The following is a 25,505-nucleotide window of genomic DNA, read 5'->3' on the forward strand; positions in this document are numbered from 1 at the left end:
GTGTGGCTGCTAGCCAAATAGCATTGCACTTTGGATGTCATCTGATGAAAAGGAAGCTATTTCCTGATGAATGAGTTGCACAAAAGTATTTTCTGTGAAGGATATAGTTGCACAACCCTGATCACTCTATTGAAGAAAAAAAAAACACTTGACTTTCGACATAAAACACATGTGAAAGGGTTTAAACTTAGCCCAGGTAGTCTACATCTGCGCGCACTCAAGCAATACTGACAAGACGAAGAAATCAGACCTGTTGATATAAAACTGGTAAATATAATTAAATAAACCCCCACTTCATTATCACCGTGTAGTTTGTGAGCTCTCCAAACAATGTCTCCACTACAAGAATGAGAATAGTATGTCATATTAATACATTGAATTAACAGAAATGACTGTAACCAAACATTCTAGATTAATGGGGAAGTGGCAATGATTAATGGTAGCCTACGTTCACTGCTGATGATACTTTGGAGATATAGCGGGGAATTCATAAAGTTTGACAAACAATTCACCCCATGAAAACAATGATTGAGCACGAATTGGCGGGAGAACGTACATGGGAGATGCACACTACCGCCATTCTCAGGTTAAAGATCGATTTTTGACATCCGTTCGATTACTCATGCCCATCCCTAGGTCATACATTTTGAATATGCATGTTGAATACTTTCAAGATAGGTGAGCTATGCTGGATTTGGTATGAAGGGTCATTTAGACCAGCACTACTGTTCTCAGACGGCAGACTTGGGTCAAATACTGTGCATTAGGTCAAGTATTTCCATATGCTCGAGCTGCACTTGATTTCATTTGATAGGAATTGAGCGAAGAGACAGTGGAATAGTCCAAGAAAGTGCCGAATCAACGCACCTCACATACTAACCGTTTGGCATAGTATTTGACTCAGTCAGGTGTGTTATACAACTCCTCTATGATTATATACATCTCTTTCATCCTGGCATGCTTCTTTTCCCTCATCTTGACATTCCTCGTGCTCTCTCTCTCTCTCTCTCTTCATCCCTCTCCTCGTGTCATTCCTCTCTCCTCATCTGTCTCCCATTATGGCGTCTTTCCCTTCATCGCTATGGCATCCTTCTCTTCCCTTCATCCCTCTCTCCTCCTGACGTCCCTCTTCCCTCACATCCTCCCCATTCATTCTCAACCCTCACCTCTCCCGTTCATGACATCCCTCTCTCTCATTTCTCCTGACATCCCTGTCTTCTGTCACCCCGTTCCCATTCCTGCTCCCTCATCTTCCATCTTGATATTTTCCTCATCTCTCGCATGTCATTCCTCTTGTTCCCTTCATCTCTCCTACATCTTTTTTTCTGTCATCCCTCTCTTCCATTACACCTTCCTCCACATCCATATTTCATACCAGACCTTCTCCCTCTTTCTCTTGAGGGATCTCTTAACTGTCTATTAGCCAACACAAAGCCAACTCATTAGCACCTGGGTTGTAGCTAGTGGACATGAAGGATGTCTTCTGCTAGTTATAACCACGTGTCCTCTCTTTCTCGTGGCGGTCAGGTGCCATAGCACGGCTGCTGCAGAAGGCTGAGGTGAAGATCATTAACGACACGGTGTGTAACGTGGTAACCGAGGGTCAGGTCACATCCAGGATGCTCTGCTCTGGCTTCCTGTCCGGAGGAGTCGACGCCTGTCAGGTGGGAGGGATACGCACGGCAGGCTACATTATCACTCCACACACACACAATACAAACACATGCAATTATAAACAAACATATGGCATACACCTGCATCTTAAAACACTCTTAAACAAATTTCCTTTGTGCCCAATGTAATGTCTCTGTCCTCTGTTTCTCTCATCACTAGGGAGACTCGGGGGGACCCCTGGTGTGCTTCGAGGAAAGTGGGATGTGGTTCCAGGCAGGCATCGTGAGCTGGGGCGAGGGCTGCGCTCGTCGGAACAAGCCCGGCGTCTACTCGCGCGTCACCAAGCTGAGAGACTGGATCCGCAAGAACACGGGGGTTTGATGAGGGGACATGGGGAAGGGGGGACAGCGGGTAGACAGTTTGAGGGTCTGACAGGACAAGACAAAAAACATTGCGTCTGATTGAGGACGTGTCCCCCCATGATGACCAGAGCTATCCATCCATCCATCTAGCCAGCCTCAACCAGCCTCCGACACCCACTGAGGGCCTGCATGGGGCTAGCTACTGCTCAGACGAATGATTTCAAATGGGTTTGGGATTAGGTTTTTCAATGTTTTTATGCTGTACTGATGCAACCCTGGTTCTCAAAGGCTCCGGGAAGCAGCAAGACTCCTGCACCTCCATCAATCATGTCATGTTCCACTGGTTTGATTAATATTCTCCCAGTGTAAATAATGGAATATGTATATTTTGAGGACACACTTTGTTTTTGGTGGTATTTGCCAAGTTTCCCCCATTGCTATGATGTGAGATCACATCTTCTGTTGGGCAGACAGACATGCCAAATGAACTGAGGGAATCAGAAATAGAACAGAAATAGAATAGATATAAAAGAAAGATATTTTAGAGGTTTTTTCTTTTTTTACAATGTATTTCTTTACCAACTGTTTTCATCTTCCAATTTTCACTTAAAGTGCCTTGACAAGAACATGGAATGTTTTATAAGTGAGTGTGATATTAGTAATGCAGAGATGCATGGAATCTTGAGTTCTAACAAAGATTGTCTATTGCAGTGCCTTCAATTCATACCCCTTGATTTGTACCACATTTCGTTACAGCCTGAATTAAAAATGTATTAAATATAAACAAAAATCACCCATCTACACACAATACCCCATAATGACAAAGTGAAAACCTATTTTTAGAAATGTTTGTACAGAAATATCTAATTTACATATGTATTCACACCCCTGAGTAAATTCATGTTATAATCACCTTCTACAGAGATTACAGCTGCGAGTCTTTCTTGGTAAGTCCCTATGAGTTTTCCACACCTGGATTGTACAATATTTGCACATTATTGTTTTCAAAATTCTTCAAGCTCTGTCAAGTTGGTTGTTGATCATTACTAGACAACCATTTTCAAGTCTTGCCATAGGTTTTCAAGCAGATTTTAATTTGAAACTGTCACTAAGCCAATCAGGAATATTCAATGTCGTCTTGGTAAGCAACTCCAGTGTATATTTTGCCTTGTGTTTTAGGTTATTGTCTTGCTGAAAGGTGAATTTGTCTCCCAGTGTCTGTTGGAAAGCAGACTAAAGCAGGTTTTCCTCTAGGATTTTGACTGTGCTTAGCTCTATTCCCCCCCCCCCCCCCCCCCAGAAAAACTTCCAAGCCCTGGCCAATGACGAGAGTAACCGATGTGAAATGGCTAGCTAGTTAGCGGGGTGAGCGCTAATAGCGTTTCAATTGGTGACGTCACTCATTCTGAGACCTTGAAGTAGTTGTTCCACTTGCTCTGCAATGGCCGCGGCTTTTGTGGAGCGATGTGTAACGATGCTTCGAGGGTGGCTGTTGTCGATGTGTGCAGAGGGTCCCTGGTACGAGCCCAGGTAGGGGCGAGGAGAGGGACGGAAGCTAAACCGTTACGTTGGTGCCGTGACCCGGATCACTGGTTGCTGCGGAAAAGGTCAAAAGGGGGGTGAGTGTAACCGATGTGAAATGGCTAGCTAGGTAGCGGGGTGCACCCTAATAGCGTTTCAATCGGTGATGTCACTCGCTCTGAGACCTAGAGATAGTTGTTCCCTTTGCTCTGCAAGGGCCGCGGCTTTTGTGGAGCGATGGGTAACGATGCTTCGAGGGTGGCTGTTGTCGACGTGTGCAGAGGGTCCCTGGTACGAGCCCAGGTAGGGGCGAGGAGAGGGACGGAAGCTGAACTGTTACACGAGCATACCCATAACACGATGCAGTCACCACGATGCTTGAAAATATGAAGTGTTACCCAGTGTTGGATTTGTCCCAAACATAACTCTTTGTATTCAGGATATACATTTCATTTCTTTGCCATTTTTTTTTTGCAGTTTTACTTTAGTGCCTTATTGCAAACAGCATGTTTTCCAATATTTGTATTCTGTACAGGCTTTCTTTTCAGTCTGTCATTTAGGTTAGTAGTGTGGACTAACTACAATGTTGGTGATCCATTCTCAGTTGTTTCCTATCACAGCCATTAAACTCTAAATGTTTTAAAGTCACCATTGGCCTCATGGTGAAATTCCTGAGCTGTTTCCTTCCTCTCTGGCAACTGAGTTAGGAAGGAAGCCTGTAACTTTGTAGTGACTGGGGGTATTGATACACCATCCAAAGTGTAATTAATAACTTCACCATGCTCAAAGGGATATTCAATGTCTGCTTTAAAAAAAAAATTATATATATATATATATTTTTTTTTTTACTCATCTACCAATAGGTGCCCCTCTACGGGGCATTGGAAAACCTCCCTGGTCTTTGTGGTTGAATTTGTGTTTAAAATTCACTGCTCGAATCAGGGACCTTACAATTGTCTGTATGTGTGGGGTACAGAGATGAGGTAGTCATTCAAATATCATGTTAAACACTATTATTGCACACAGAGTGAATCCATGCAGTTTGTGACTTAAGCACATTTTTATTCCTGAACTTTGAGGTTTGCTATAACAAAGGGTTTGAATACTTATTGACTATAGACATTTCACCTTTTCATTTCTAAAAACATAATCCCACTTTATTATGGGATATTGTGCGTAGGCCAGTGACACAATCTCAATTTAATCCATTTTAAATTCAGAATGTAATACAACAAAATGTGGAAAATGTCAAGGGGTATGAGTACTTTCTGGAGGCACTGACAAGATATTTGAGTGACCGCTCTAACTATGGAAATACATGTCCTCAAAGATGGAAGGCAGGTGGGAGGATCTTTCACAAAATTATTTGAGGCATTTATAAAAGTTTGATTTGAAAATGTTAACGTGCAGATGGTTCAAATGGCTTTGGTTCAGTTACCTATTGGATATAGGACTTAGACTGCCTTTGGTCATTCTGATATGGTCAACTGACTTGTGACCAAAGCACACAAATCCCAATGGCTTGGTTCTGGCAAATGTTATGTGGTGGGGTGCAATTTAGGGGTGCAATTTATTTATACTTTTTTTTCTTTGTAAAACCCCCACCAAAAAATGGCACTTACCAGAATGCTAACAAGTACTAAGGAATCCCCCATAGCGAATGCTAGGTAAATGCTAATGACCGCATGTGAACATTTACTATTAAGACAGACAACCTAGCTCATAAAGTTCTGCAAGTATCTCAAAGTGCAGTTTGTAGCACCCACAAAATACATTTTAGACCGCAGGGATCTTAGTCCAGGAGGGTATGGTCTCTGCTGCTGTTACCTATAAGCTTGATCTTTCAAGCTGATCTTAGCCACTTAGCTAACATTATCAATTTAGCAAAACCTGTAAATAATTTATTTGGTACATCTTAGCTAACTTAATAGTTATAAGATATTTAGCTGGCAAACAGTACATTTCATGTAAATTGATCACCTCACTTAAAATGGGAATAGTTACATTTCTGCAGGAGTGAATCATCTCACAAAGCTGCTGTTTTGCTTGTTGGGCTTCTTTGTAAACACTTGATTGGCTCAAACAGCTGTTTTGTGAAACTAGTGCTTCATAATGAAAAATAATGTAACAGGAAATGATGAATGCGATCTGCTTTATCTATTACCTAGTGCATAAGTTGAATGCAGATATTTATTTAAAGAGACTAATATTCAAAAACAACTGTATTGGAAAATCATACCGGAAGTATTTCTAAATACCCCGGGATACGGTATACTGCTCAACCCTAGCTATCTACATTTTAAACTAGTCCATTTTCTTCTTCATTGGCTGAATGCTCCCAACTCTAGAATCCCCACCCAGTTGACTAATTTAAAATGGTGGAAGCCCTCCAATATGATAAACAGGTTATATCTATGATGAGTCCTCTGTGACAACAGGCACAACTCCGATATAAAGTTGTTTTTGGGTAAGTTGCAGAAAGGCCACATGCTTCCACTTATATCAGTGCATTCGTAATAATCTAACCATTACAAAACTTATATTTGATCAAATAAGCATCACGTAGCAAATTAGCAAATGTTTGTTGACCAAATTTGACACCTCATGGGCTTATTTTTGTGGACAGATTTTGACCAGAGTAAAACCTCTCGCTTCACCTCTTCCTCTCTGAGGGTCAATGGGCACAGTGCAATTCGGAGGTTCCTATCAATTTCTATAGATGCTGCGGCCATTTTCCTCACATTAGTATTCTAGGAGAACTCCATATACAGGCTAGCTAAAACGGTCTCCATTTGCCAGTTGAGCTGAGGGTGATTCGGGTCTTCACTCCTCTACGCACAGCAGCTCAAGAAAATCAATTTGGTTTAGCTGTTTTCACGGAGCAACACGAGTTCTTCTCACCCCTCTCAAACAGTGGACTTTTTATTGGACAATCCTGGTCCTGCTTTTAAATGTTCAGATTCTTCATTGGCTTTCTTTCACTCTATTTTGGCTTGTGTTTGTATTTGTACATTTACTGTGACTTGAAAACCTAAAGATCTCCATTGTGTTTGTAAATGTTGAAGTGCTGAAAATATTTCAATTGTTAAAGGTTGAAGATAATGTTGGGCTGTTTTTTTCTATGGTCCCTAACATTGGCATAATGCTGGGTAATATGGAGTGTATAAAGGTATATTTTTCAGAACATGGGTTGAAGGGGCCAAAAGCGACTTTATAAATAATGTGAGCTGTTACTGTGTAGTTAAATAAAGGTAACATTTATATTGGATTGTGGGCACATTCCTTTTCTACTGTTCAATTTTGTTTGTATGCCTCATTTTTATAAGATGTATGAATCCTACACAATAAACATACTTTACCTCAATCTTCTGCATGTCAATTACCTCCATTTGTCATTGACTGACTCGTGTCTCTATAATAGCTGTTGTATAGTAAGTATTATGAGTCTATTGTGGGGCCATGTCCCTTTACACGGCAGCCTGTAATGAATGTGGAGCTCTCATAGCACTCATCTCCTCCCTGCCGTGACTAGCATGTCTACCTGGAGACGAGATGTAACGAGACCGAGGTGACAAGACAAGCTGATATTGTCACATTATACCTAGCTTTGTCACAGCAATATCCTGTTACCAGGGGAGCTGGGCGTGTGGGTGTAGGGAGGTGGATACACAGACAGTAGGAGATCTACAATCACATCTGTCTTCATTAAAAGCTACGCTCCACCACGGGAATAGGAGAATCAACATAGACAGCGCTGCTAATTTATGTATTCATCAACTTCGGTACATAAGCAGCTTTGTTTGTACCTGTTCCCCCATGACATACACACACACTCACTGCATCTCCTCACCGTGCCAACATATAGTACAGTACTCAAACCACGCTGGTCTTTATCTGAAATGGTTTTATTTAAATATAAATATGTATACAAAGTTACAAGCAACAATAGCTTATTTTTAGCAAATAAAATCCTTAATACATTATTAAAAAAACAAAATTAACCAAACCAAGAAATGGTAATTAGTTGTGATCCCGAAAAGCATAGTTCATCTTTCTGCATTCAGTGATTGATGAACAACGGAACAGAAAGAAATTGTGGACCCAAATAAAATCAATCAAGATATAGATTTATATGTATATATAATATAAAGATACTTTACAGTAAAGCAGCTTACAAGCTGTACATTAAGGCTTATATAAAATATAAAAATAAAGACGAGCGATGATTTTTGTTTTTAAATCACTTGGTTCACTTAGTGACGTTTGTTCTCCAATTGGGCCGGCTGACCGGTAGCGCGGCTCTCGACACAAAATGGCAGTACAGGGTTCCAGTAGTGTCCAGAACCGGAATGCAGCTGAGCCAGGTGCAGTAAGCAGTCTCTCAAACAAGCATAATGGACATGGAAAAGAAATGCTGAAGAATTTCACTAGACACATCATCTGCATGCAACAGAGAAAGAATGGGGCTTCTTCACCCATTTGTACAGTTGATCTAGTCAGTATTTCAGGGTAGTACTGTATTTTTGTAAACATATTGAAGCTACTTGATTGTGTCATAAAGACTGGAGTGTGGATGATGTCTGAAGAGGGACAGTTTCACAAGTAGAACCCATCTTAGCCTGTTGAGACTGCACCTTGAGCTTATTCAAGTTCAAGATTGCCAACATTTTACAAACCACATGCTCTGATTGTTCTGGAAATAGTCTCCATTTAACAATCTGGCAAACACAGAAGTAATACAGTAGCCAGAGGAATTCATCTCTATCCCTAAACTCTTTCAATACACTGCTATATACTGTAGCTCACCATTTTGGGGTTTTTCCATTTCCTTTTCTTGTCCTTCAGGGTAGAACAATAACACAGAGCCTGTCTATCTATTAGGTGAAGGCCAGGATACACATTCTCTCCATACCTCACTCTGCTTTCACTCCCAAATAACCCACACCCAAGCCAAACGTATTGTTTTGCTAAATGGTTTATGGCTGCCATTGTGGAGCTCAGGCTTCTGTAAATGGATAGAGAGACACGAATGTGCTTAGAACTCCTTTCACATGCCAACAAACACCAAATGACCACAATGTGTTCACTCTTTTTTTTTTTAAATGAAGATATCTGTATTTTTTATTTGTTCATAGTCTGTTACAAGTTCTATGTCTGAGCAGTCTGTTCTTTTTGAGAAATGTTAGCTATGCTCCAGAATCCAGTTAGTTTAGGCCACCCAAAGTCATGAGATGCTCCTGTCTGGTGATTTCCAGTTTGCCTTCCTCCCATCCCCTCACTGGTAAAACAAAACCAGTGCCATGACAGATTAGCAGGCTCATCTCTGAAGTAGCAGACACTGTAGTAGATTATTTATTGATGGGGAATGTGAGTGGCACATCACAATCATTGACTCCATTGGGGCTCCATTGGAACCATTCAATCCCAGAATGACAACTGAATAACAAATAAGGAAGGCAATCCTTGTCACCTACATCTCCTTCCAAAACGTGCCCAGGAGAAGGACCAACCAACCAGTCCTCTCTCCTCATGTTAGTCTGGCCACACCTCCTATAGAGATGACCAATGCTTCCCCTTTACATGGCCCTCCGCGCTCCACACCCTGTTCCGCTTACAAATCAGACGTGAGTCTGCATGCGTTGTGATGGCCGTCCGTAGTCAGACTGCTGGGAGGAGACCTGCGATGATGCATAGGAGAAACGAGAGGAGCTAGACACCTTGCTGGCCTGGTCCGATTGATCGTAGGCATCCACCTTCTCGTAGGAGGCGGGCTTGACGTAGCTGGTGAAGGCTCGGCCGTACGTGGCGGCGGTGGGCAGGTAGGCAGAGCCGCTGTAGACGGGGTCGGTGGGGTAGATGGCTCCGGGCTGGGCTGCCGCTGCCTGCTGCTGCTCGTAGGTGGAGCGGGCCCCTGTGGTGGTGGCGTAGCGGTGGGAGAAGTCGTAGATGCGGGGTTGTGTGGCTGCCACCACTGTGTGCTGGCCGTACAGCGGGCTGGGGGAGGGCAGCTGGGATGGCGTGTAGACAGGACGGGGGTTGGGCACGTAATCTGAGAAACCACTGCGGATAACCCGGTCCTCGTGAGCATGCACGTTGTAGTAACCGTTAGTGGGGTCCTGAGGGGAGAGGAAATAACAACAGGGTGTTAAGTTGTTCAACCGCTTTTAAAGATACAGTATGTATATAGAGATTTCAAAAATGTTCAAAACACCCAGCAAAACAGCACATGCAACAAATGCTCAACGAATGATTGCAATTTTTCCCATGCATGAAACATTGTATAAGTGAGTGTTTCTCCTTACGGTTTTTACCTTGATGTCGGACCTCTCGTCCTCGTCCTCCTCCAGCAGGTCACTGTGTTCCGTCCGGGACGTCCCAGGAGACTCACTGCTGTTGGGGGCCTGAGGGGGAAACAACAGGCCCTACAATTACAAAGGTGGAACATCTTAGACTCAGACGAACATGAGCTAGACAAAATGACTGTACTGTGTATTATCACATCATCACAGTAATATACATTATATATATCTGTTATATAAAGATGAAAAGGTATTTGAAAACCTACTGAAAGTGATTGAACGGAGGCATTTACCATGGGCTCCTTGACATCCTCCTCATCATCATTGCCACGGGTAGCATTGTGGTCGCTGTGCACAATCTGAACTCTGATGTCACTCTTTGAGAGGCGTGTGCACTTTTTACCTGTGAGGATTCAAAAGAGACAGGTGATTTAGAAACGATTCTAAAACTGCTTTTCATGCCTGTTGTAGAAAATGATTAAATTGTGCTCCTTTCATGAAGTTCAAACAAACCATGCATCACTAAGATTTGGGGTCAGTTCTATTTCAATTCAGTCAGTTCACATTGATTGAAAAATATTGAGTGAATAGTCATTTACTGAATGTCAATTCATTTCCTTGAATAGGGTGAGTTGACATGGAATGTAGCCCAACCCCGGCATGGCCCATATCTGACCTTCGACCTCACCTTTCCCGGTGTGCCTGCAGCAGAGAGAGACCAGTGTGACGACACAGATGAGCAGGACACACCCTCCGCCCACCGCCGCCCCAATGATGATCAGCATGGGCAGGGCCTCTGTGAGGAGAGAGAGAGAGAGAGGAAAAGAGAGAAGTGTCAGGATCTTGCTACTGATCAGAGAGAGACAGTGAAGGAGGCAGGACCAGATCCAGTCTCCTCTCCTCTTCTAACGCCACTCTACTCATTCCGCCCCAACTAATCTCTGCCAACGCCTGATCCTATATAAATTCATCTGCAGTAAGCCTCATGGTCCCTCAGAAACACACACACACACACACACACACACACACACACACACACACACACACACACACACACACACACACACACACACACACACACACACACACTTAGAGCCCCCTGCGTCCCCACAGCCCCGGCTATTGTGTCTAATCTCTCTGGAAGAAGGGTAACAAGGCCTGACATGCAATGAAGCAATAGACAGTAATCTAATTAGAGATTCCAGGAGAGAGATACGGCGCACCGCTCAACTCTCCCGAGACCCCGGCTGAGCTGCCTTGATGTAAATTGCTGGCGAGGACCTTATTTTTGGTGTCTACTGCAACAAAGGCCTTCCTTCCTTACCTCCGCCAACTCCAGTGTGCAGAGTGTGTGTGTGTGTGTGTGTGTGTGTGTGTGTGTGTGTGCATGTATGTGTGAGTGAGTAAGTAAATTGTCATTTAAGTAAATTTGAAGAGGGCGGCTCTCACACACTTAGAGAGAGAGGGAGCTAAGGGACCGCCGGCGGCTCGGCCCCGGGACACCTGTGGCCTGATCTAATTGACTTTAGTCCCCGATCGATATCTATGTTATATGGCCCAATGTATTCATTAAGGCCCACCATCTGCTGATTAAATTATATTGATTGAAATAGTATAATTAAGATAAGCACTCAATTGGAGTTCTGCTTTGACCTCATCTAACCCCTCTCTCTTCCCAGCACCATATCTCCACAGTGCTCGTCTTAGTGAGATTGGTCATTCTGACTGTGTGAGATCATAGATAATAAGGACCCCTGTCCAGTTCCTACCCGTACCTTGCTCCTTGAGGGTGACCAGTGCGATGCCTGTGCCGAAGCGGTTCCATGCGGTGCAGTTGTAGCGGAGCTGGAAGTCCTGGGCCAGGGTCTCAGACAGGACCAGGGAGGACAGGACCCCGTGGTCGCTGGTCACCGTCTGGACAGAGAAACGACCGGAGGAACCCGAGGAGAGGGTCACGTCTCCAAATGTCCACACCTAGTGAGAAAGATGGGAGATGAACAACAGGTGAGTGGCTAGCAGCACTGTCAGAGCTCAGATCAACCAGTACTTCCCATGCTTAGATCAATCACAGGTACCCTCTAACCAACCACCCTCCCTCCCTCTCTCTTTCCCTCTCTCTGTTTTCCTCCCTCTCCATCCACCTGGCTGACATTGCTAAGGGCCGTACGTCTAAATTGCCTCCTACGTCTTGCCCTGGAGGTAAGCCCTGCCAGACCTGTGAGGCTGTGTAAGATGCTCCTGTCGGTGCTGAAGCTTCTCTCCTGCTGCTAGGTAAGGTCTACGGGGTGCCTGCCTCTCACTCCCCCTCAGACCCTAATTATCCTCTGTCAGAGCTGCCCACGCACCCAGGGTCACCTGACGGGGTCAGCCCACCGAGGCCTGATGGATGCAGCGCTAATTGAGCCGTGCGGTTTGGCTGCAGCCTGCAGGAGGGCCGGCCCCCCTTTCTAGTTACCTTTCTGTTCTCTCTCCCTCTCTCTCATCCCCATTGAGTGGTGAAGGGATGATATGTGTGTGTGTGTGTGTGTAGGTGGGGGATTCAGTGTGTATTAAATGTGCACACACATGCACGCACGCACACACACACAACATTGAAACAGGAAAGACAGGAAAAGACAAGAGGCTCACTTACAATCTTGTCAGGCGGGGGGCTGTTTCCCACCAGGCACTCTAGCTTGCCCTTGGAGTGCTTGACAGCGTGCTGTGTGGCGTCCGCTGTAATGATAGGTGGGCCTGGAGAGAGAGAGAGAGAGAGAGAGAGAGAGAGAGAGAGTTTGTGTGAGCGAGATGTGGGGGAGAGAAAGAGAGGGAGATTTTGAGACATATTAAACACAGATGCATTGTCAGATGGTTGACACATATTATGCTTGAGTAAACATTCTGCATAGATAATACCAAACGTGCATCTTTAATATTCTACAACTAAAAGTCAACCAAAAACATAATGTTGAAAGTGGTATTGAATTAGCCCTATTTTCAGACTATTGAGACTCATATGAGACTTACCGTTGACAGTGAGCGTGACGTCCCTCTCAGCCACCCCGATGCGGGGGACGATGGCCTTGCAGGTATATGTTCCAGCATCCTCCTGGGTGACAGCCTTCAGCTGCAGGGTGTTGCCATTACTGAGCACCTGGAGAGGCAGAGGAGAGGTGGGAGGGAGGGAGAAGAGGGGAGGGAGGGAGAGGGAAGGGAGAGGAGGGGAGAGAGGGATAGGAGGGGAGGGAGAGAGAGAGAGAGAGAGGAGTGGAGGGAGATGGAAAGAGAGAGAGAGAGAGAGAGAGAGGGGTGGACAGGAGGGATAAGAGGAGAGGGAGGGGAGAGAGTGAGTGTCTCTTAAGCAGCAGTTCATTGGGGCAGTTGTTGCAGCAGCACCAATGTGGCCGAACAGACAGTCTCCCCAGCTCCTACACTCTGTTTCAGTTTAATTTCATGGTGGTGACAACACTGTGGCTTTAATCACAGACTACAGCTACAGCCAGGCACCTCTGGAGTGACCATGCTGCTGTGGAGATTGTCCTAATTAAACGTTGCCGGCAGAGCATAACGTTATCATGGTGTGAGTGGGCCGTAGTCTTTAGAGGCATGCTACAGTTCGCTCTACACTTGCGCACTCGTTAGCTCATTGATCCCACCATTCCATCAAGCTGTGATTAATCCATTTACTCTCCCTCTACGCCCCTCCTCCTCTCCCTCCCTCCGTCCTTTCACTCCCACTCTCCATTTTTTATTCAACCACAATTATAGAGTAACCTAATGAATTCATTACTGGTAGCTGTGTGAGGCGTGGTGGCCGCGGTGTGTGTGGATAGAGAGCACTGCCTGTTCTTTTCTTCCGGAGAGAGTTGGTTCACTCTGGGAGATGGAGATGACAGCATGGCTTTTACAGCATTGCCTGCTGTCCTGCAGCTCTCTTCTCTTCAGCGATGGCGTATTTAGCAAAAGCTGCCTCTGAAATCCGATGAAACACCAGGAGAGAGGCTCCCTGGAGATTTAGCTAGCGCTGATAGTGTTGCCTGGGGTGGGGTGGGAGACCTTGAACCAGGATGATGCAAACTAAAGGTGGAACTGGGCTGTTTTGTAGGCTACCTCACATATTCCTCCCTAGATGTTCTTTGTAATGTGTCTTGGTCCGGGTTGAGGAGCGGTTTGAGAAGCTGTTCTCGGAGTGGGATGTGAAATGTGTCGGCTGGTTTTTAACTAGTGTGTCTCAACTGTGGATGTGATTGATTTAGTGGTCACGTTGTTATGACAGCGTGTCACCTCCCCTGCTGTCAGCAGTGGGAGAACCTGACAGTCATCACACACACTGTCATCACACACACTGCCTCTGAAGGTTTAGCTCTGATGTCTGAGGGCTTTCTCTCATTACACACTCGCGTCCGACACACGCACGCACGCACGCACACACACACACACACACACACACACACACACACACACACACACACACACACACACACACACACACACACACACACACACACACACACACACACACACACACACACACACACACACACACACACACACACACACACAGTATAAGTATTGATTGAGCTACTTGTCTTACTACGCTGGAGCCCTGTTTGGTCCAGGCCAGGGTGAGGGGAGGGTTGCCTGTCCAGGTGCAGGTGAAGGCAGCGTCCATCCCAATGTCCACGTTCATGGGCTTGGGCTCCGACAGCAGCCTGGGACCAACTGTAGAGAAGCCCAGGACACCATCAGAACTAATACAGCCCCTATTCACCATTCAGTATGACTTTAGCATATCCCCCAAGGCATTTTCAAAGCACAAAGCACATTACACAGTATCCTCCAAAGACACAATAACTCTTGTGACAAGGTTGAACATGTGTTCACAGACACACTACTTGGATTACACTATAGGCAACTAGTACTATGATACACTGATGTGCTCCACTCACATTGTACATCCACCAGGGTGCTGACGTTGGTGCTGCCCACTGAGTTAGATACCTCACAGGAGACAGGGTCTGTGAAGTACGAGTGGTCTACCGTCACCTCCAGGCTGTCCCCGTTCGCCTCCGAGATGGGGACTCCTCCCTTGGACCACCTGGACCACCAGATCACCACATCACATAGGGTTAGAATGTCAATTTACCACATCACATAGGGTTAGAATGTCAATTTACCATATCACATAGGGTTAGAATGTCAATTTACCACATCACATAGGGTTAGAAGGTCAATTTACCATATCACATAGATTTAGAAGATCAATTTACCATATCACATAGATTTAGAAGATCAATTTACCACATCACATAGGGTTAGAATGTCAATTACCATATCATATAGGGTTAGAAGGTCAATTTACCATATCACATAGGGTTAGAGGGTCAATTTACCATATCACATAGGGTTAGAAGGTCAATTTACCATATCATATAGGGTTAGAAGGTCAATTTACCATATCATATAGGGTTAGAAGGTCAATTTACCATATCACATAGGGTTAGAAGGTCAATTTACCATATCACATAGGGTTAGAGGGTCAATTTACCACATAACATAGGGTTAGAATGTCAATTACCATATCATATAGGGTTAGAAGGTCAATTTACCATATCACATAGGGTTAGAAGGTCAATTTACCATATCACATAGGGTTACAAGATCACTTTGGTTTACCAGAACATATTGGGTTACCAGGTCACTTTGGGTCACTAGATCATTTTGAGTTGTGCCATAATGATAAAGTCTAAACTGGACCAACTAAAAGGCTAATAGTTCCACAATAATGCAGTACACACTGACCCCATGAAAGAAATGAACCCAACAAAGTGTAGGTTGAGGTGCTGTTTTTTACCTGTATCCTGTGATCTCAGGGTTGGCAGAGGCAGAGCAGATGAACAGCACCTTGGCTCCCTCCATGACAGTCTGGGGCTGGACGGACAGGGTCACTGATGGGGGGTCTGCAGGATGGAGGGGAGCACACAACATTACTGAGAGGTGAACATAGTATGTGTCGTATCTATCACTATGGAGGATTCTACAGTATATGAAGGCTGAATATGTGTCAGTCAAGGGAGAAGGAACAGGACAACAGTACTAAAGGAAGCTCTGGGAACACTGGAGGTATGTGTCACTGAGCTAGGAGATATATGAAGGGGGGTGTGTTTGTCACAGAGAAGTTAGTGTATGAATCATTGAAGGGTGAGCGAGTGCATGTGCAGGCAGGCAGAACTAACCACTCTTCCATTAACTCTAAAGTGGTGCTGGGTGAAATGTATTTATTCAACCAAAGCCCTCAACTAATGCCTAAAGTATATAAATAAATATATTATAGATGATATATATGTGTATAGGCTACTACCTAGTCGTTATTGGCAGTATATTTGTATACACTTTACCTATAGGACTATGTCCCAATATCCACACTAGCATACTAGTATCCACAATAGCATACTAGTGTCCATGGACAATACATCAGTACATACTAAGTAGTATTCAAGTCTGATAGTTGGTAACTGAATGTATTTGACTCTGTGTTCTCCATCCTCTAACAGAGTGTTGTACCCGAGGTGTGTCCCCATCACTGGGACGAGGGCACTATAGTGTTGTACCTTAGGTGTGTCCCCATCACTGGGACGAGGGCACTACAGAGTGTTGTACCTTAGGTGTGTGTCCCCATCACTGGGACGAGGGCACTACAGAGTGTTGTACCCGAGATGTGTCCCCATCACTGGGACGAGGACACTACAGAGTGTTGTACCTTAGGTGTGTCCCCATCACTGGGACGAGGGCACTACAGAGTGTTGTACCTTAGGTGTGTTCCCATCACTGGGACGAGGGCACTACAGAGTGTTGTACCTTAGGTGTGTCCCCATTACTGGGACGAGGGCACTACAGAGTGTTGTACCTTAGGTGTGTCCCCATCACTGGGACGAGGGCACTACAGAGTGTTGTACCTTAGGTGTGTTCCCATCAATGGGACTAGGACACTACAGAGTTTCGTACCCGAGTGTGTCCCCATCACTGGGACGAGGACACTACGGAGTGACTGTAGGGGACACTAAGTGCCACTGAGGACACTCACGCTGGACGTTGATGGTGACAGAGGTCTGGAGTCCAGCGGGGGCGGCAGGGTTGAGGACGCGGCAGGTGTAGGTACGGCCAGAGTCCTTGTCCTCCGGCACCACAGGAAGCATACTGACAGCCAGTTCCCTCTTCCCATCCTCCATCCGCGTCTAGGAGAGACAGACCAGAGACATGGAGATAAGACATCTACGATGTTTACTGTACATCTCAATGGTCAAGACAGACAAGAGACAGCTGTTAAACATGCAGAGGGAGTTATGAGTCCTTATTTCACCTCTTGGGCTAAATCCATGAATTAATATATGTTGGTCCCTAAAGAGACAAAATGGTTTAAGTAGGGAAGTAAGGTATAGAATAGGTATAGGCTCATAGTAAGGCCCTGCTGAGTCTTCCCCCTCTAGCTGTCTGTGTGACACTGCGGGACCTATCTTTCTGACGTGTGAGGCATTCAAATTGCCATCCAGTCCATTGGCATGGCAGTTAAATCATATATTTTATGATGCGCCTGGGGATATTGTGCTGTTCCCACATTTCTGAGAGTGCTCCCAGTCAGCGCTCCTTGTTTGTCATCATCTTTGAGATCTATTTATTGCTCGCAGGAATCAATACATCTAAGTGAGGAAAGGGGTAGATTCTGGAGATATCGCCCGTCGCTTTTGAAGCACACACAAAAAAACGCACACACACACACACACACACACACACACAGGGCTGTCAGACAGTGTGCAGTAATGGCAGAGGTGTCTGTGTCTGTATTTCTGGGCTTAGCCGTGAGGAGGGGGGACCGGGGGAGGGTTGTCTCACAGGCAGCTCTGGAAAAGGGCAAGGGCAGCGCAGAGCCCATTCCCTGGACGGACGGACAAACAGACAGCTGAATCAATGGACCAGGCCGTTCACTTCCTCAGCCAGACACACAAAAAGCATTTTTACGCTAGATCGAGTCGCATCACTCCCTGTCACCACCTCTCACTCTGCCCCAAGCCACCTCTCCCCCTTTTTACCTCCCCCTCCCCTACTCTAGCCCTCCCTCTCTCTAAAAGCACCCGTTTTCTTTCTTTCAGTGAACTGTATTTCAGTATCACCACCCTTCTTTCTTTACTCCCACTTTCTCTCTCCCTATCTCTTTCTCTCCCCTCCTGCCCCCCTCCTTTTCTCCACTGCGGGCTCTAGTCTCCTTAAATGTGTCGTTTAGCGTAGTTTAGCGTGGTCAGAGAGTATGACAAATGTGACTCTTTCCCGACTGCGGCTGGTTCACGCTCTGGCGCATCCCCCCATTGTGTTTCGGCATTGTTGTGGGTGATTTCTCCTCGGCAGAAATTCTACTGTATCAAACGCTCATGCCTGTCTGAGCTTTGGCATGCTCCAGTTATGCTGTAGTGTCGGTGCATTAGAGTGCGAGGGGACGGGGAGTAGGGGAGAGAGGAAGGGGGTTCAGGTATGAGTGAAAAAGGGGAGGGGGACTGCAGAGGGGGAGGTAGTGAGAGAAAGAATAAGTCCTGAGAGAGAAAGAGAGAGAAATGGAAAAGAAAATGAAGAAAATAGAGAGAAAACAGAGAAAAGGAAGAGTCTGCTTCTGTATTCTGCCCTGAGAGAAAGTTGCTGCATTTTGAGTAGCTGCTGTACCCTGCCATAGCCTGCTTAGCTGGGCTCTGCTGTACCCTGCCATAGCCTGCTTAGCTGGGCTCTGCTGTACCCTGCCATAGCCAGCTTAGTTGGGCTCTGCTGTACCCTGCCATAGCCTGCTTAGCTGGGCTCTGCTGTACCCTGCCATAGCCTGCTTAGCTGGGCTCTGCTGTACCCTGCCATAGCCTGCTTAGCTGGGCTCTGCTGTACCCTGCCATAGCCTGCTTAGCTGGGCTCTGCTGTACCCTGCCATAGCCTGCTTAAATGGGCTCTTCTGTACTCTGCTGAGCTGTGCTGGTGTTGTGTGGGTGTTAGTGGATCCTGATGAGGTTGGGCATGGCCCTGCTCTCTCTAACCTGCCCTGGCCCGACCTGTTATCTGATTGTGCTGTAGTCTTTCTGTACCTTGGAGTATATGGCCGTGTCCATGACCTCTCCGTCTCTGTACCAGGTGATCTCAGCGGCAGGCTTGGCCCCCGAGGCACGGCAGGTGAGGTTGTAGGGCGTGTGGGCCTTCACACGTATGATAGGACCCCCCTCCACCACCGGGTCTGTGGGGGGAACTACAGGGAGAGAAGGAGGAAACACAACGCATTCATGTTAGAGGAGAGAAACAACTCACCAAACTGAAAGCTCCTTTTACAGTACAGAGCTTCTGAATGAGAGGAACATCTAGTGAGATTAATGTGATGTGTTAACGCTGCATCAATTCATCCACTGCACACAGAGAAAACAATATCCTTTCATCATCGTGTTGGTTCGCGAGGTGTGTTTCTACTTTGTAGACTGGAATGGAAACCGACAACGTTTGGCTTTGAGAAGAAAAAAAGAGAAGAGCTATTTCATTTTCCTTCTTAACATTGGGACTGGCATTAGTACTCTTTTACTCCCCCTGTTGCCCAGTGATGTTTCATCTGAATTGCTTATTTGTTCATTTATTTGCATGGTTTCGCACACGCTGCCACCCCTGATGAAGGCGTCTATCTCCCCAGGCAATAATGGCAGGCGTAAACAGTAGCGGGCCTGCGCCCCGGTCTATCTCTCTCTCTTGCTCCCTCCGCTGAACCAATTTCTGTGTGTGTATCTGAATTGTCAGAGGTCCTTCCGCCACCGCGGCCCGGACACTAATGGAATCCGAGTGCTAGGTGATTTTAATTTCCATGCCGACTCCCTTGGCTGCTCTCCCGCCGTTGACTCCTTTGAATGCGCCGGATTGCTTTGGTCTCATCTGGCTGCATTGATTTCCCCACACTCACACACACACACACTCACCACATTCACACACACACACACACACACACACACACACACACACACACACACACACACACACACACACACACACACACACACACACACACACACACACACACACACACACACACACACACACACACACACACACACACACACACACACACACACACACTTCAAGACCCTAGCCTCTGTGTATCTGTGTTCTGGAAACAGGCCTGCATACACACCCCGGTCCCTGCTTGATTTGCTCCTCTCTTAATGGGGACATTCTACAATGGGGACATTGGGGACATTCTAGGAAACAACATCTACCACCTTTTCTGTCCACAAAGACTCACGCTAACCAATCAAACAGTTCATCCTCGCCCACCTCCACTCTGTGCTGTGCAGTGCGGGCGTTGTGAAGCAGGGTTTGGGTGGGTGTGTGTATGTGGGTGTGATCTCTATTGACCGCGCTGCATTGTCCTCTTTTGAGCTGCGCGTGGTCATAGGAGCGGAGAGGAAGTGGATAGTGAGCCGAGCGTGGCCCAACACTGAGTCAAGCCAATTAGAGCAGTGTTCTTCATCATGGGTCGTCAGAATTCACATGACCAGCCTTTCATTCACTGCCTTTTCTTCTCCCCCTCGTCTCGCTGCTTAAACGAGCTCATAAAATGACAGAAACAAGCAGGGCAGTGGGGAGACAGTACAGTAGCCTAGCCTTGTTGTTGGTGCATAGAGCTGAGGCTCCAGTGTCTTCTGTAACTGTCTCTCTGCTTTGTTGGGTGTATTTGCCAGATCATCAGAGAGATGTTCAGTAAAGACTAATGAATGTGCTGCTGCCTGTTCCCCCATCGGCCACCAGGTGCCAGCAGTGTTTCACTGTCTGGGAGTCCCACGAGGGGCCGCTCTCTCTCCTCTCACCCTCCCCTCCGCCATCCCTCTCTCCACCACCACCCTCCTCTCCCCACCTCTGGATGCCTGGTGAATATGTAGATCACTCACTTTGCGTTAATGTAAAAGCTTCCCCACGGTTGACAAATATTGTGACTCACTGTAAAATGTGCTAACTGTGCAGAACTTGACTTTTTAAGTGTCCACGCAAGTCATTTGTGACTGCAGCAATCACATTATCCTAGACTTCCACAGTCTTGATTATCGATACTGAAGGGAAAACAGTTTTTTTTGCTGGCTCTGTTGGGTTTGAAAAATATTTACAGGGCTGATATACGGCAGTAAGTACATTTTCCAGGTGTTATTTGTGAAAGCTGATAACAGCAGGTGATGTCATAAACAGTTACAAGACATAGAAACCGTGAGCATTTTAAACGTGTGTGTGTGTGTGTGTGTGTGTGTGTGTGTGCGTGCGTGCGTGCGTGCGTGCGTGCGTGCGTGCGTGCGTGCGTGCGTGCGTGCGTGCGTAAGTCTGTCAAAACCATAATGGTGCTCGACAATCTCCCTCTGTAGAGCCAACCTGCAGATCAGGGTGTGTGTGCCCCTGTGTGTGCCCGTGGGTGTGTGTGTCCCTGTGTGTGCCCGTGTGTGTGTGTGCGTGTGTGTCCCTGTGTGTGCCCGTGTGCGGTGTGTGCAGCAGCTGTGTATCTTACCTAGAACAGTGAGCTTGGCTCGGTGGGAGCGCAGTCCGGCCTGCGTAGCCTGACACTCGTACACGGCGTCATCCGCCAGCTCTGCCGAGTCGATCATCAAGCTGTGCTCGCCTGATAGCGGGTCGCCCATTAAGGAGTAGCGTGTCCACCCTGCATTAAGCCAACACAAGGAATACAGTGAGTCAGAGAATGGGAAAGAAAACAAGAAAACAAACCCAACAAACAACAGCAGAACAACAAACCCAAACCGGAATGAAAAGACTGCAAAATGAGCAGACTCACGCCACAAACAAATGCCAGAGGCCTTCAAGACATAAATGGAAATGGTGCTGCACCACCCCCGGTTAAACACTGAGCTGTTCAGTTGGCTGAGCAGCGTGAGACTGGCTAGGGGAAGGCAGCAGCTACATGTGAGACTGGGGCGTGAGGCGACTGACTGTCCTTTAAAGCACAGACAAAATCAAGATCTAGTGTCTAAGGTCAGCACCAAGCCTCTCCACCTTCCCACTAGTCCAGAACACAGCTAAATGTCAGCGCGTGACACCAGCCAATTGATTATCCACCTTGGTACAAAAGCCTCAAAATGCTAAACAACAAATGAAATACTCTGTGTCTGTTTGTGGTAGAGAGGCTGTCTGCAGTATATTTGTTTCACTCCACCTCCATTAATTTGAGTAGATAGACAGACAGAGAGCCAAGGCTTCCTAATGAGACCATGAATTGATCAGGGGAGAGAGAGAGAAGTAGGGGAGCGAGAGTGTGAGAGAGAGAAAGACAAAGAGAAAGCGAGAGATGGGGGAGACAGAGAGAGAGGGGGTGAGAGAGGGAGAGAGATGGGGGAGACAGAGAGAGAAAGAGAAAGAGAGATGGGGGAGACAGAGAGAGAGAGGGGGAGAGAGAGAGAGGGAGAGAGATGGGGGAGACAGAGAGAGAAAGAGAAAGAGAGAGAGAGGGGGGAGAGAGGGAGAGAGATGGGGGAGACAGAGAGAGAAAGAGAGATGGGGGAGACAGAGAGAGAGGGGGGAGACAGAGAGAGAGAGGGAGACAGAGAGAGAAAGAGAGAGAGAAAAAGAGATGGGGGAGACAGAGAGAGAGAGGGGGAGACAGAGAGAGAGAGGGGGAGACAGAGAGAGAGGGGGGGAGACAGAGAGAGAGAGGGGGAGACAGAGAGAGAGAGAGGGGGAGACCGAGAGAGAGGGGGGGGGAGAGAGAGAGAGGGAGAGAGACAGAGAGAGAAAGAGAAAGAGAGATGGGGGAGACAGAGAGAGAGAGGGGGAGACAGAGAGAGAGAGGGGGAGACAGAGAGAGGGGGGGGGAGACAGAGAGAGAGATGGGGGAGACAGAGAGAGAGAGGGGGAGACAGAGAGAGAGAGGGGGAGACAGAGAGAGAGGGGGGGAGACAGAGAGAGAGAGGGGGAGACAGAGAGAGAAAGAGAAAGAGAGATGGGGGAGACAGAGAGAGAGGGGGGGAGACAGAGAGAGAGGGGCGGAGACAGAGAGAGAGAGGGGGAGACAGAGAGAGAAAGAGAAAGAGAGATGGGGAGACAGAGAGAGTGAGGGGAGACAGAGAGAGAGAGGGGGAGACAGAGAGAGAAAGAGAAAGAGAGATGGGGGAGACAGAGAGAGAGAGGGGGAGACAGAGAGAGAGAGGGGGAGACAGAGAGAGAGGGGGGGAGACAGAGAGAGAGAGGGGGAGACAGAGAGAGAGGGGGGGAGACAGAGAGAGAGAGGGGGAGACAGAGAGAGAAAGAGAAAGAGAGATGGGGAGACAGAGAGAGAGGGGGGGAGACAGAGAGAGAGGGGGGGAGACAGAGAGAGAGAGGGGGAGACAGAGAGAGAAAGAGAAAGAGAGATGGGGAGACAGAGAGAGTGAGGGGAGACAGAGAGAGAGAGGGGGAGACAGAGAGAGAAAGAGAAAGAGAGATGGGGGAGACAGAGAGAGAGAGGGAGACAGAGAGAGAGAGGGGGAGACAGAGAGAGAGGGGGGAGACAGAGAGAGAGAGGGGGAGACAGAGAGAGAGAGGGGGAGACAGAGAGAGAGAGGGGGAGACAGAGAGAGAGAGGGGGAGACAGAGAGAGTGAGGGGAGACAGAGAGAGTGAGGGGAGACAGAGAGAGAGAGGGGGAGACAGAGAGAGTGAGGGGAGACAGAGAGCGAGAGGGGGAGACAGAGAGAGAGAGGGGGAGACAGAGAGAGAGAGGGAGAGAGAGGGGGAGACAGAGAGAGAGAGGGGGAGACAGAGAGAGAGAGGGGGAGACAGAGAGAGAGGGGGGGAGACAGAGAGAGAGAGGGGGGGACAGAGAGAGAGAGGGGGAGACAGAGAGAGAGAGAGGGGAGACAGAGAGAGAGAGGGGGGAGACAGAGAGACAGAGGGGGAGACAGAGAGAGAGAGGGGAGACAGAGAGAGAGAGGGGGAGACAGAGAGAGAGAGGGGAGACAGAGAGAGAGAGGGGGGAGACAGAGAGACAGAGGGGGAGACAGAGAGAGAGAGAGGGGAGACAGAGAGAGAGAGGGGGGAGACAGAGAGACAGAGGGGGAGACAGAGAGAGAGAGGGGGAGACAGAGACCGAGACACACAGAGACATGTTGGTCAGATCAGATACCTGGCAGATCTCTCTCTCCACCCAGCGCCAGGCCATCTTTGGTCCACTGCACCATTCCTCGGTACCCCACGATGACACAGGGCAGAGTCACCGATTGACCAGACACCACTACCTGGTCTTGGGGCTGCTGGGAAAAGTAGGCTGCTCGGGTAGCTGTTGGAAGAAGAGAGAGGTTTGATGAGTAACATGTAATGATATAATCTAATAGCGATGCTTGAGCCAAATGCATGGCCATATTTAGCCTGGCCCCATAATGGACTGGCCTGTTCATTCTGTTGTTTACGTGTTGCCATGTTGTTACATGGGGTGGACGGAGGAGGCTGAAAATATGTATTTTCTCATTAAAATGGTGGCTGAGCTGAGCAGGAAGAGTCAGCTGCCTCATGACTTATTTAACTCTTTCCCCAGACCATATGGCAGCCACCGCACGGTGACACGAAACAAGCACACTGCGGAGGAGAGAAATCTGCCACTCTTTGGGGGAGCTTTTTGTTAAAATGGATGTTATACAATCAAAACTCCATTAAGTGTCCCGGGGGAAGCATCCGTCTGAGCCTGCTCAACGTCAACCAAGACACCTGCCTCTGTCTGTTCCATTGCTGTGTTTAAGGATGGGACACACACACACGGAACACACACACACACACACACACATGGAACACACAAACATACACGAACACACACACACACACACACACACATGGAACACACGAACACACACACACACAGTGAAAGCTGTTGGCTCGCCTCCACTCACACACACTGGAATCCACACCCACACTCGCAACACACACACTTGCATCGCAACCCGCACCTGTGCACACACACACACACACACACATAAAGTTTGAATACGACTCCTTGTATCCCACTGTTTGTGCCACGATGCTGGAGATTAAGTATTACAAACCCAACTGGCAGGGGAAGTAGATGGCTCCCCTCCAGAGGTAGAGCTAAACCATTGGGGGAGATATGAAGAGAGGAAAGGGCTGAGAGAGAACAGAGTTGGTTGGCTAAGTAGAGAAGAGAAAGAGAGGGCTTTATCTTTCCCTTAAAAGAAAGAACCTTCCTTCATTTTTTATTTTCTCTCTCTCTCTGTCTCTGTCTCTCTCTCTCTCTCCCCCCCTCTTTCAATAGGAGAATGGGGGGCCAGGGGGAAGATAAAGAGGGGTCTATTCAGTCAGTGCTAAGCCCTTCTCCAATGGTTCTCTGGGTGGGAGTGCTTAAACAGACAGGCTGGGGGGGGGCTCTCCTGGGGAAAGAAAAGCCGGTGAAAGGAGGGCAACATACGGCGGCCAGAGACGCGCTATTGTCCTCTTGTCCCTCTCTTTTAATAGGCCTCTTCATTTCCAATCAATCCTGCTAAATGCAAGTTTAATAGCTTTTCAATAGCAGATATTGCCCCCCGAGGGAAGCTAGGATTTTCTCTCTCCTTCTCAACCCGCTCAACCCTCTCCTCTCTCTCCTCTCTTCTCTCTCCCCTCTCTCTCACTCCATCATTCTCTCTAGCTTTTCTTTCTTTTCAAAAGGGGGCTTCCGAGGTTGGTTGGCGGTGTTTGTTCCCTACTCAATTATC

At 47.2% G+C, this 25,505-nt stretch overlaps 2 protein-coding genes across 15 annotated transcripts in view; one reads left to right on the top strand and one right to left on the bottom strand.

Moving 5' to 3' along the window:
- st14 (ST14 transmembrane serine protease matriptase) overlaps nt 1-6,861 on the top strand; it is a 43,751-nt gene extending 36,890 nt beyond the window's left edge. For both annotated transcript variants that reach the window (XM_014156251.3, XM_014156260.3), the window contains exons 18-19: nt 1,528-1,664; nt 1,834-6,861. In XM_014156251.3, the coding sequence (XP_014011726.1) occupies nt 1,528-1,664; nt 1,834-1,995 (299 nt within the window). In that variant the 3' untranslated portion in view covers nt 1,996-6,861. The remainder of the gene's footprint in view (nt 1-1,527; nt 1,665-1,833) is intronic.
- Nucleotides 6,862-7,386: 525 nt separating this feature from the next.
- kirrel2 (kirre like nephrin family adhesion molecule 2) overlaps nt 7,387-25,505 on the bottom strand; it is a 46,672-nt gene continuing 28,553 nt past the window's right edge. Inside the window, exons 2-15 of one of the 13 annotated variants that reach the window (XM_082961435.1) lie at nt 23,930-24,082; nt 21,327-21,476; nt 18,889-19,046; nt 16,860-17,010; nt 15,630-15,735; nt 14,725-14,873; nt 14,361-14,497; nt 12,803-12,929; nt 12,429-12,529; nt 11,572-11,770; nt 10,473-10,592; nt 10,090-10,199; nt 9,800-9,919; nt 7,387-9,613 (exon numbers count right to left, since the gene is read on the bottom strand). In XM_082961435.1, coding sequence (XP_082817561.1) covers nt 9,116-9,613; nt 9,800-9,919; nt 10,090-10,199; nt 10,473-10,592; nt 11,572-11,770; nt 12,429-12,529; nt 12,803-12,929; nt 14,361-14,497; nt 14,725-14,873; nt 15,630-15,735; nt 16,860-17,010; nt 18,889-19,046; nt 21,327-21,476; nt 23,930-24,082 — 2,279 coding nt within the window. In that variant the 3' untranslated portion in view covers nt 7,387-9,115. Of the gene's footprint in view, nt 9,614-9,799; nt 9,920-10,062; nt 10,200-10,472; nt 10,593-11,571; nt 11,771-12,428; nt 12,530-12,802; nt 12,930-14,360; nt 14,498-14,724; nt 14,874-15,629; nt 15,736-16,859; nt 17,011-18,888; nt 19,047-21,326; nt 21,477-23,929; nt 24,083-25,505 lie in introns of all 13 variants that reach the window. The other 12 variants (XM_082961434.1, XM_082961432.1, XM_082961431.1 and 9 more) reach the window with 12 other exon arrangements.

This window comes from Salmo salar, chromosome 02, assembly GCF_965601325.2.
Source record: "Salmo salar chromosome 02, fSalSal1, whole genome shotgun sequence".
NCBI lineage: Eukaryota > Metazoa > Chordata > Actinopteri > Salmoniformes > Salmonidae > Salmo > Salmo salar.